General features: G+C 42.3%; 1 protein-coding gene across 17 annotated transcripts in view; it reads right to left on the bottom strand.

Annotated features, from left to right (window-relative positions):
• Unc80 (unc-80 homolog, NALCN channel complex subunit) overlaps positions 1-509 on the bottom strand; it is a 178,232-nt gene extending 177,723 nt beyond the window's left edge. For all 17 annotated transcript variants that reach the window (XM_039084598.2, XM_063268134.1, XM_063268135.1 and 14 more), the window contains exon 1: positions 376-509. In XM_039084598.2, coding sequence (XP_038940526.1) covers positions 376-467 — 92 coding nt within the window. In that variant the 5' untranslated portion in view covers positions 468-509. The remainder of the gene's footprint in view (positions 1-375) is intronic.
• Positions 510-12,170: the final 11,661 nt, after the last annotated feature.

Genomic DNA, 12,170 nt, shown 5'->3' with positions numbered 1-12,170 from the left:
AGAGCTAGAAAACAACAGGTCACCAGGCAGGGATTACAGCAGGAGATGGAGGGGGAATTGGAGGCGCAAGCGGAACCAGTCCCAATTACCTTCCTAGCTCCCCGCCCCCTCTGCCCAGGCTATCTGCCCTCCCACCCCTACCCCCTCAATAATGTATATATTTATTAGAAAACTGCCAATCTGCTTGTTGTCAAACTTCAGTGAGATCTATCTATATTTTTCATGCGTGCTTTTAAGTGGGTGCAGAGGGCTGTCTTTCCACCCCAGAGACGTTGCTAGCTGCAGGCTGCGGCGCGGCCTCAGTGGCAGGGTTGGTTGCGGTGGCGACGACCCGGCGACCCCCCGGAGCGCCACCCCCTGCCCGGCGCCCCTCACCTGGTTTGCCGCCACAGGAAGGTCTGGATAGGCAGAGGGATGCCGCGGCCGCCGTCCTGCTCCTGGCCCTCGGAGCTCTTCCTCTTCACCATGATGGTGGCTCCGGGGAGTCCTACCGCAGAACCCAGCACGGGTTCCTCGCCGGCCGCCGCCGCCGCCTCCTCGTCGCGCTGCTCCCCCCAGCTCTCATCCCCTCCTTCCCTGAGGCAGAGGCGGCTCTCCTCGCCGCCGGCCCCCGGCTCTCGCCCCTTCCCCCAGCCCTCCCCGCGCGCGGAACATGGCTGATGGAGGAGGGGAGGGCCGGAGGAGCGGCGCGGCGCGGAGGGGGGCGCTCGGAGCAGCCGGCCGGCCCGCCGCCCCCGCGCCCTGCTTTCAGCACCTCCCACTGTGGACAGCGGCCCGCGCCGGGCAGCCCAGCCGCGGAACAGAGCCGGGGGCCGGGGCTGCAGCTGCGGGGTGGCCGCGGGAGTCCACGCTCCGCATGGCACGGGCACGCCGGTCCCCCACGCGGCCTCTTCGGCACCCAGGGTTCTGTTTGCTCCTCTCGGAGTGCACCCCAGCAATGTCCCCTGTCCTGCTTCCCAACCTCTGCGTCCGAAGGACTGTCGACCTCTGGGGAGGAGGAGCTTTGGAGAGCCGCAGAGCAGTCACTAACTCTGGCATCATTCGCACCTCTTGCAAAGAGGTCAGCAGTCCATCTCGGGTTTAGCAGGAAGAAGGCAGGGGGGAAATCGCTAGAAAATGAAATTAGGGCAGGAGGCAGGCTTGGTAAGTGGGAGGAAACACAAGTTTTCCTATGTGAGAATTTGTTTTATACTCATAGCTGCGAAGAAGTCTACCCGGCTTGATTTACCAAAGCAGGGTGGGACAAAATACCCAGATGTGGGTTTCAGCTAGATGGAAATTGAATCACGTGAAGCCTGGTTTATTACAGGTTGTTAAATGCACTTTGGTGATCTTGATCACGCTGGTGGTAGCTGCCATTTTCCTTCCGTGTATCAAAGGTCCACACAATTTATAGCTGTGTTCCTTTAACAAGTATTATCTAACACTGAGGCAAGTGGAGGTGAGGTGAGGTTGGATGACAAGCCCGACTACAAAACCAATGTTATAGATTTATCTACTTGCAAACAATCAAAACAAAACAAACAACATAAAACAACAACAACACAACATAGCCAATGTTATTTGAACAGAGATGAGTGTACGACTTGAAAGGACCAGTCAGATCTTAGGTCTTAAGATCTTAAGAGTTAGGACATGACATTCTCTGTTAACAACATCCATAACCCATATGAAGAAAAATTTATGATACATAGTGATCTTAAAGACCCAGAAATAAACTTTTTGTTTTCTTACTGGAGATCTCTTTTAATCAGGATTTACAGATAAGTATTTTACTTTGCATAGTGTCTTGCTAGGGAGCCCAACCTTCCCTCAAACACTCAGCTACCCCCTGACTCCCATCTCAGTCTTTCAGTGCCAGGATTATAAAAATGCACACCCAGCAAATATAGATCTTAAAACATACTAAGATAGAGACCAGATAAAATGTATTTGATGAATATTTATAATGTATATTTTACCAGGAACTATATTTATGTTGATTCCTGTTCACAAAAGGCTCCCAGTGTTTAAGGGATGACAGCCATATGTAGAGAAGAGTTTCTACCAAACATGAGCAAACAGGTTCAGTTATGAGCAGACAACAGGAAGAAAATCCAGGCAGGTATTGGTTGTTGGAAAGGAAACTTCCTGCCAGTGAAATGACAACGTCCTTTGTGTGTAGTTGATGTGAAAAGGGTAAAGAGGGGAACTAGAAAAGTGTTCTTTGAGAGCCCAGGTCAGTGTCCTGACACAAGATTACAAAACAGACATAATAGGATATGATGGGCAAGTGGGCACGGGGTGGGTATGGGGGACCAGCAGTGGCAAAACACTTAAGGTTTGAACTAGATGGTATTGGCTGTAACCCACTATGTGCTAGCTCTGTACCTTATAAAAATGAAAAGCCGTCCCAAGATCTCTAATGATGACAGAATATCAATAGTCTATTGACTATGCTGCCATCAGAAAATACCAACCAAATTGTCAAGTTTCCACCACTGAACAGATAGAGATTTCATTTAAAAAGAAAGAAAAACAACAAGGCATGTTCCTGAGTCTGTGGTGGTGGTTGTGGGGGTGTTGGTGAGTTACTGTAAATTCCAATGATCACAGCCAGGAGTGAGCTACCCAGCTGCATGTGGACTTCAGACAACACGGTAGAAAGACCAATTTTTTGGTTAGTATTATATAGGAAGTCACTGAAACATGATAGTAGATGAGATTCAGGGTGATATATGGGATATAAAAGATGGACTTGATTTGGAAACCTGGGAGATATTAGCTTTAGTATATGATCAGAAAGGCTGCTATCAAATAGAGACAACTTAGGCTAAAATAATGTCTACTAGCAGAATTCGAAAGTAGCCTCAAAGATTCCCGTATGTTTCTGTTCACTCATATTTTCTCCTAGAAACTTAATGAAACTCTACTTTGAATGCTGATGTAAAATGATTTATACAAACCTTCTGATTTTAATGATGTTAATATGCTTTGTATTTTAGAGAAGTTTCAAGCTAATAAAAAAAAACTGAACAGATACTGCCAAGTTTCCATATTCTATTTTGCCCTCCATTCATAGTTGTTTTTCTACTATTAACATTTTATATTATTGTGGTGCAATCTTTATTATTTACTAACTAATGCCAGTCCATTATAAATCCATAGTTTATAATAGTGCTGATTGTGTAGTATGGTTATATGTTTTGTCCAATAATGCCAAACATCCATCATTACTGTACCATATAATACAATTTCATTGGCTCACATTCTCCCATGCTCAGCCTATCCATTTATCTATCTTTCCTTCCCTTCTCTCACCACTAGCAACAATAGATGTTTTTACTCCCTGAAGAGCTTTGCTGTCCTCATGATATCACACAACATGTGGCTTTTTCAGACAGGCTGTTTCACATTTGTGTGTGTGTGTGTGTGTGTGTGTGTGTGTGTGTGTGTGTGTATACATGTGCATGTGCGTGTGTACATGTGCGTGTGCGTGTGTGTGTGTGTGTGTGTGTGTGTGTGTGTGTGTGTGTGTAGCTGGATCTGTTTAAATTTTCTCAAATCTTAGTAGTTTTATAGTTCATTTTCTTGTCTCACTAAACATGATCCCGTTGTGACAATGAAGGATATACAGTATCTGCAACCACCATTCTCTATCCAGGATAGAGAAGACCGCAGTTCAGTTCAACACAACTCTGTAGCTGGAGTTGGTTCAAGCTATTAAGAGTTTGACCTCGAGCAGTTTATTCTAGGCATATTTAAGCACAGCACAATTTGGAAAAAGTTTTCTGAGGAGAATTAACTCAATCCCATGTGCATAAAAAAGCTTAGGACATGACTACACTGAATCTCTTGTAAAGTACAAGTGACGTCTTCCATATAGAAATGTTCTGCAGATTAATGGGGGAAATGGGATCAACGTAAACATCATTTTAAGGATCTGTCTGAGGACAGCGCTATAGAGTGACCGAGACAAACAAGATCAAGATGAGGGGATCAGGCATGCCCTGGTCACCTCGAGGTTATTAGACCATTAACCACATTCATTCTCAGACTTCGGGATAGAAAATGGTACATACATCTCTCCCTTTGAAGAGATAAACCCCTGGGTTTAACATTCCCAGTCTTCCTAGTGTTCTTCTGTGAGCACGAGGACCTGGTGCCTCCTCCAGACCAGCATTTCAGCTGCTTTCACTCCTGATGATGTAAATTAAGTTGTGACAAGTGCTTCCATGTAGGTTGTTTGCAGACTAGAGTTTTCAACGTGTTTGGTTCTATTTTCTAAAAGCCTAATTTCTGGATTCTATAATAAAACTGGTTAATTTTGTGGGGAACTTTGTAGGTTGTGGTGGTATACGCCTTGCACTTCATCACCCAGGGGCTAGAAACAGGAGGATTGTCACAAGTTTAAGACCAGTCTTTGTTCTACATAATGAGGTTACAGCCAGCCACAGCAAAATGATACACTGCTGAGACCGTCACAAAAGAATGGGGAGAAAGGAAAAGGGCAAATTGTCTTTTTATTTTAAGATTATTTATTTTATGTGTGCGTATGGTGTTGTTATCTTTTAAAAGTTGCTGTATTGAGAGTATTTTGACATGATGTTTATGAGCAAGAAGGTTATTAGATAGAGTATTGTTGGGAGAAGGAAAAAAAATCTGTGGCAAGGATAATTAATAAGCAACTTCTGAAGGATATAATGTCTAGTATGCATTTAGATTTTTCTTCCTGGGAAGAAAGCAATTCCTGTGATTGGAAATTATAAAGTAAGAATAGCAAAGGTTATCAAGAAAAGAAGGAAGATAGTCAATGAGCGTTCAGGCTTGATGACCTATGTCAGCTGAGCTGATTGATAGTCATTTTCTAACAATGAGTTGGATGGTGAGGTAGAGTTTTCCAGTGTATGTGATGCATTCAGGTTTATGTTCAGTGAAACAATGCAGTATGATAAAAAAAATCAATACTCAAAGAAGCCATGGAAAAACTGGGTTACATGACGTTATGAGATGAAGTGAAAACTGTACATACTGACTTCAAAGTTCTGATCCACCTGTCTAGCATAGTGAAGTGTTGGGCGGTTGGGGTGTTTGAGGAAATGCTCTGAGCCACACTTACGTAACCAGTTTGAGCGCAAATGGGATTGCACTGTTGGTGGTAGTAGTTGAAGAAGAGTTAAAGTCATTTTCCATTCCTGAGTGCACTTGAGGTAGTTAGTCATGAGGAACAGGAGAGAAATCTATAACAAGCACTGTCAACATCAGTTACCAAAACAACATCTTATTGGGGAGTCAATATTACCATTATGGTTTCTTCCCCAGACAGCCACTGAGCCCACACCCCAACTCTTTTACCTTTCAGGAAGCACCATGCTGTCTCCAGATGTATTGTCTATGTGGTATCCTTTCGACATTTTCCAATACCTTTCAATTCAGTTGACCAATGTTGGGAGAAAGTCAAGAACAAGTTTTCTGATTGATAGCATTCATCATAGCAAATGATGGAGCTCTGTATCCATGAGAGTTATTAATATTTCAGTGTGGGAGGTGTATTTAGTGTAGCACTTTTCCATAAGTCATCTCAAGTGAGGGATAGCCTTGGATTGAAAGAGTTAAGAAATTACTGAAGTTTCAGAATCATGTAGGAGGAAATTGGAGCAGCAGTTTTAATATATATCAGCCCTGAAGGCTAGTTAGTCTATCTCATAGAAGAGAATGTGTTTTGACATTAACCAGATGCCAAGTTGCTAGATGTGTACAAAAATAAACATTCTTGGCAGAGAAGCTGAATAGAAAAGAACCATTGGCTGAGTTTTCAGAAAAGATTGCTTCAGTAAACCCAGTTTGGAATGCTTTAATGCAAGTGTATGAGAGATGGTAATAATAATTTAAAAGGTGTTTATTGTAATCCATGGAAACAGTTTGGTAAAGAACCCCACCCCCACCTCCTCATTAAGTCAATGGCAATACCTGAAAATTTGAAAGTGGAGCCTGGTGGCCATATCATGTGCGTAAGAGTCAGAAGTGTGCAAAAATAATTACACTGATACTGTAGCCCTAGAGTGTGGGGTTAAAATCTATCACCAGGAGGGAGAAGTAGATACACCTTATGTGTCTTGCATCCATGAGCTAGCCTCTTCCTGACTCCTTACTGCATGCTACAGGGCGTTCCAAGGTCTGCCTTCATTCTGTACATCTCCTCCTGCCACCTCTACTCCATATACACGGACTCTTTCGGGATAGGGTGCTGCTGACTTCAGCATCCTTGTCTGGGTACCAGACCCAATGCAATCTTCTTCTGTGAAATTGCTTATTACCATGATTCTAATATTCCTTCCTACTATGTGCTAAAATTTCTACTACATTTCTCTGTTTTGCATTCTATAGTTCATTATGGTCTGAATATACCATATTTTCAGCTTTAAATTGTAGGTCGGAGTTTATTTGTTAAAAAATATAAACTAAAGGTCTAAGAAATTGAAAAAATTGCTATGTTCTTGGGTAGAAAGACTTATTTCAATACGCATACTTCTGATGTATTTCCAAAATGAAATATTTAGCATGTAACATGTCTGAATCTTGCTCTGCATATCAATGTACAAAAGGTTTATTTACTTAATGCTCAGTGAAATAAAAATTTTCAGATTTCAACATTATACTGTTAGCTTTTTTTTAAAGATTAAATTTGCAAAACAGTGCCACATATTTCGTGTAGCCAAGAACTGAATGGCATTATGTTTTTATACTACCTTTGTCCCAGCTTTTCAGAAGCACCGCTTGAAGTGATGGTGTGCTTGCTACTTCGTATTGGGGAATATCATCAAAGTGGGGGAGGGTGAGGCAAAAATAGAGCAGGTAGAGTCCAAGGTACCAGTGGTAGGACGGCAACACAACCAGGTAACATCTCACCTTCTAATTCTACCAGCCAGGCCATGTTGAGATTGCCACAAAGCATCTCTAGGACTTAGTTTTGTCATATAAAAATGAAAAAAGAAAAAAATCTAATGCTGATAGATAATTCATCTACAAAGAAGAAGAAAGCTACATTAATTTGTATGGATCTAAGGTCATCATTAAAGTGAAATGGTTGAGACCACAAGTATCATTTTGTTTCTATGTAGAACACACACGTGTGCGTGCGCGCGCGCGCACACACACACACACACACACACACACACACACAGAAACAGGAGGACCATTGTGGGCGACAAAACCGAATAAAGGGTCTCAATAAAGGGTGATGGGAGGCTGAATAGGCACAAAGTACAATAATATTTTTACGTGGAATTATTATAATGAGACCTGGCTTTATAGAAAGCTACAAAATTGCAAAGACTAAGAGGGGTATTCATTCTGTGGGGCTGTGGTGAGGACGGAATACATTAATATGTTTTCTGCTGTTACATAACAAGTGATTAGGCCAAATATCAGCAGCAAAAATCCTCAATTTTTACTGTGCTCATGATATGTGAGTCAGGAGACTGGGAGGTCTGAGCACAAGGTTCTCGTTTGGAATGCCTTGATAGTAAGGTGGTATTGGGCTGTTGGTTTTTGAAAGTGTGAATGGGCTGCATACCCAAGACATCTCACATGGAGGTGGCACATGCGGGCTGACAGCTGGGGGCTTGGACTCTCCATCGGAAGAAGCATATACGTGCGCCTTTCTTAAGTGGGGCGTCTTAGGGTAGTCAGATTTTTTACTGCTCACTTCTCTCAGAGCTTGCACAACAGGAGAATCTGGTAGAGGCTATGGATCTTTTTCAACCTAGATAATAACATTTCTCTCTCTGCCTAATGGTTTTGAGCAACATGGCTACAGATTTGAGAGGAAGCAATATAGCTTTCACAACTTTTAACAAGGAGACGTGTCAGGAATTGTCAGGTGTTCACATAACCACGAAAAGAGCTGAAGTACCTGCAACGCTGTCTGTTCTATGAAATCATTAGTTTATGATTCTGAACTGATGGCATAGCCTTGGGCCATTCCAACAAATTCTCCTACAGCTCAGCCTTTGATGTCATTTTTGACTTAATACTTTAATTCACAATGCTTCTTTGCTGAGTGACTGGGGAAAGTGAATAAGCACGGAAGAGGAGACTGTGAGAGCCAGGTTATATAAGTCACATCTCACGGGGCTTATTAGTCAACCCATCCTTCCAGAGGGCATAGGCAGATGTGACTCAGCAAGACAAACTGGGACCTGAAGAGCACAGGGTGGCTGCTAGCTCAGGACACCACTTAGAAACTATTTATTTTAAATTGTTAAACATGAGTGCCTAGACCCAGTCTAGGACGGATCTCGGTACTGGCTTTAATTTTAATGATTTCACTAGAGGAATTTTGACACGCTGCTGATTTCTATCAGTTGTCTTACAGTTCTGTTTCAAGAGTACAAAATCTTTTTCCTCTACAGAGATTTAACAATGCAAAATAAAAAAAGAGTGCAATGTGTAATCAAAATAAAATTAGTTTTTAAAGTCATACTTAAATCGTTGCAAATATAATTAAATATAAAGAATAGTTTCCGGGTTGGGGATTTAGCTCAGTGGTAGAGCGATTGCCTAGCAAGTGCAAGGCCCTGGGTTCGGTCCTCAGCTCTGGAAAAAAAAAAGAATAGTTTCATAATAAGTTTTCTTTATTTTTACCATAACCACTCTTTTTTTTTTTTGTTTGGTTCTTTTTTTCAGAGCTGGAGACCGAACCCAAGGCCTTGCGCTTCCTAGGTAAGCGCTCTACCACTGAGCTAAATCCCCAGCCCCTTATTTTTTCTTTTATTGGATATTTTTATTTACATTTTAAATGTTAGTCCTTTTCCCAGTTTCCCGGATATAAGCCCCCTATGACATCCAACTCCCCTTCTTCTATAAGGGTGTTCCTTTCCCCATCCAGCCCCTTCCCTCTCCCCCCAACCCCGAGACACTTCCCTACACTGGGGGATCCAGTGTTGGCAGGACCAATGGCTTCACCTTCCATTGGTGCCCAACAAGGCCATCTTCTGCTACATATGCAGCTGAAGCCATGGGACAGTCCATGTGTAGACTTTGGGTAGTAGTTTGGTCCCTGGGAGCTCTGGTTGGTTGGTATTGTTGTTCTTATAGGGTTACAAGCCCCTTCAGCTCTTTCAATCCTTTCTCTAATTCCTCCAATGGTGATCCTTTTCTCAGTTCAATGGTTTGCTGCTAGCATTCACCTCTGTATTTGACATGCTCTGGCTATGCCTCTCAGGAGATAGCTATATTCAGCTCCTGTCAGCATGCACTTCTTAGTTTCATCAATCTTATCTAATATTGGTGGCTGTATATATATGAGCTGTATACCCATGTGGGACAGGCTTTAAATGCCCTTTCTTTCAATCTCTGCTCCAAACTTTGCCTCCATATCCCCTCCTTTTAAGAAGGAGTGAAGCATCCGCACTTTGGTCGTCCTTCTTCTTGAACTTCATGTAGTCTGTGGATTGTATCTTGGGTAATTCCAGCCTTTGGCCTAATATCCACTTATCAGTGAGTGCATACCATGTGTGTTTTTCTGTGATTGGGTTACTTCGCTCAGGATGCTATTTTCCAGTTCAATCCATTTGCCTATGAATTTCATGAAGTCATTGTTTTTGATAGCTGAGTAGTGCTCCATTGTGTAGATATTTTGGTGTTTAAGTTGTATGATAATTTTTCAGGCTGGAAGACATATTAACTAAATTATTTTCCCTTTCATTTATTTATTTTTAAAGATTTATTTTATTTTGTTAACGTGTACGTGTGCGTGTTCGTGTGTGTGTATGTCTGTTTGTGTTTTTGTGTTTGTGCACATGAGTACAGATACTCATAGAAGCTAGAGGAAGAGCATGCATGCCCTCGAGCTGGACTTACAGGCAACTGTACTCAGTTCTGAACTCTGGCTCCTTGCAAGAGCAGAAAGTACTCTATTAACCACCAAGACCATTTTCACAGACCCTCATTTTCATTTATTGATTTTGTAACTGGACACATTTTCAGTCCTCAGCCTTCATTATTGCACACAGTGACTGTTATGTTGTGAGGACAAAGATATTTTCACATTGCCCTATCCTTGAATAAAGGCTACTTCAATCTATTAAAGTGGAAATACCAAATAGTTCCTTGAAAACTGCTTCAATTAAAATTTTCCTGTTAATCTGTAAAAATATTTTTAAAACTTTTCCTTTATTCCAGAGTCAGTTAAGAGACCGACACAATCATGCTTTCCTGGGACCTAAACCTCTTCTCTTGAGGGGCATTTTGTATTTAGGAAAGAATACTGCTTATGAGATCATAAGAATTATACTGATGGGATCTCGAGAGATGGCCTACCTCTCAAAAGCACTGGCTGTTTCTTCACAGGATCTAGTTTCATTTCCCAGCACCCACACGGTTGCTCACAACCATCTAAACTCTGGTCCATCAGATCCAACACCCACTTCTCCAAGCTTGCACATGGTGTACAGGTATACAGGTAGGCAAAACATTTACACACATAAAACAAAGCAAAATAAAAAAGCTATACTAATACTGTCCATTCATTGTGTGTAACTGGGTCAAATCTCAGAAAGGCTTTAATTAGTGAAGGGAGCCATTGACCTTGAGGTGCCTTATATAACAGTCTGCGGGGAACCAGTGTGGCTGCACCTCATGTCTCCCATGTCCTTTCCCAAGATGGCAGATTCTGTTGGGGTCCAAGAGTTGCTCTACAACCCCCAGGAACACAGATTTCAGTCAGACAAGGAAGGTTTATTGAAATCACCCTAATACTGATCCATCAGGGGTCTAGCTCAGAAATCGGGGACTGAGGCTTCGATCCAAAGCATTTCTCAGGGCAGGTTTATAAAGAAAAAAGAAAAACAAAACCACGAAGCGCTCATGTGCAGGTACAGGAAGTGCTGTCTGGTGGTTGGCTCTGAATCAAGATATTTTGGCTAACTAGAGAAAAGAGTTCTGACCTTTATTCTGACTGGTCCTAAATGGAGCTTACAGTTGTCAGATTTCTTAAGATTAACAAAGCTCAAAAAGTACAAAACATAACAGGGTATGACTGGAAGGCATATTACAGCAACAATATGAAACGGCTGCCTTGCATGGTACAAAATGGCTACAGCTACGGGGGAGGGGTGCAGACCTTAAAACTCTTCACTTCTAACTCAGCAACACCTACGAGAGAGAAAGAGGGGGAGTGGGAAGGAGGGAGAGAAGGGAAAGAGGAAGAGAGGAAGAGAGGTAGAGAGGGAAAGAGGGAGAGAAGGGAAGGGAAGGAGGGAGGAAAGGGGGAGGGGGAGAGAGGGGCGGTTTTTTTTTTTGTTTGTTTGTTTGGTTTGTTTTGTTTTTTCTGCTCCTGTTTCCTCAAGCTGCTCTGGGTTCTGCTTTCAGAGAATGCAACAGTGGAACTCAATGGAAGATATTCCTCCTGAGGAGTAGAAGCCAACCGAGAAACTTTTGCCACTTATTCACATACCAGACATGAAAGTCTTTCCTTTAAAAAGGAAAACAAGTAACAACTATTGAGGTAAAATAAATATCTAGGTTTTAGTAGATGTAAAAAAAATTACAGCAACAAAGTGAGCTTTGATTCACAAGCATTGTTAATATAACTAAATATAAAGAATAGATTTGGAACATTTTTCTTTACTTTTAGCATCATCACTCTTACTAATAAAATCAAGATCATATAAATATTTCCAAACCCCTTTCTTTGTATCAAGATTCATTTTTTCTTTTATTTCTTTTTTATTGGATATTTTATTACATTTCAAATGATATCCCCTTTCCCAGTTTCCCCTCCATAAACTCCCTATACCCTCAACCCTCCCCCTCCCTCAGTTTCTATGAGAGTGCTCCCCCTCCCCACACCCACTCTTGCCTCCTGCCCTGGAATTCTCCTACACTGGACATTGCCTCTTCACAGGCTCAAGGGCCTCTCTTTCCATCCTTATCTTTCCAGATAAGGCCATCTTCTGCTACATATGCAGCTGGAGCAGTGTGTACTCTTTGGTGGTTTAGTCCCTAGAAGCTCTGGGAGTTCTGGTTGGTTGATATTGTTGTTGTTCTTATGGGGTTGCAAACCTCTTCAGCTCCTTCAGTCTTTTCTCTAACTCCTCCACTGGGGACCCCATTTCAGTGATTGGCAGCAAGCATCCATATCTGCATTAGTAAGACTCTGGCAGAGCCTCCGAGGGGACAGCTATAGC

The sequence above is a fragment of the Rattus norvegicus genome, chromosome 9, assembly GCF_036323735.1.
Source record: "Rattus norvegicus strain BN/NHsdMcwi chromosome 9, GRCr8, whole genome shotgun sequence".
Classification (NCBI taxonomy): domain Eukaryota; kingdom Metazoa; phylum Chordata; class Mammalia; order Rodentia; family Muridae; genus Rattus; species Rattus norvegicus.
This window is presented reverse-complemented; position numbering and strand designations above follow the sequence as displayed.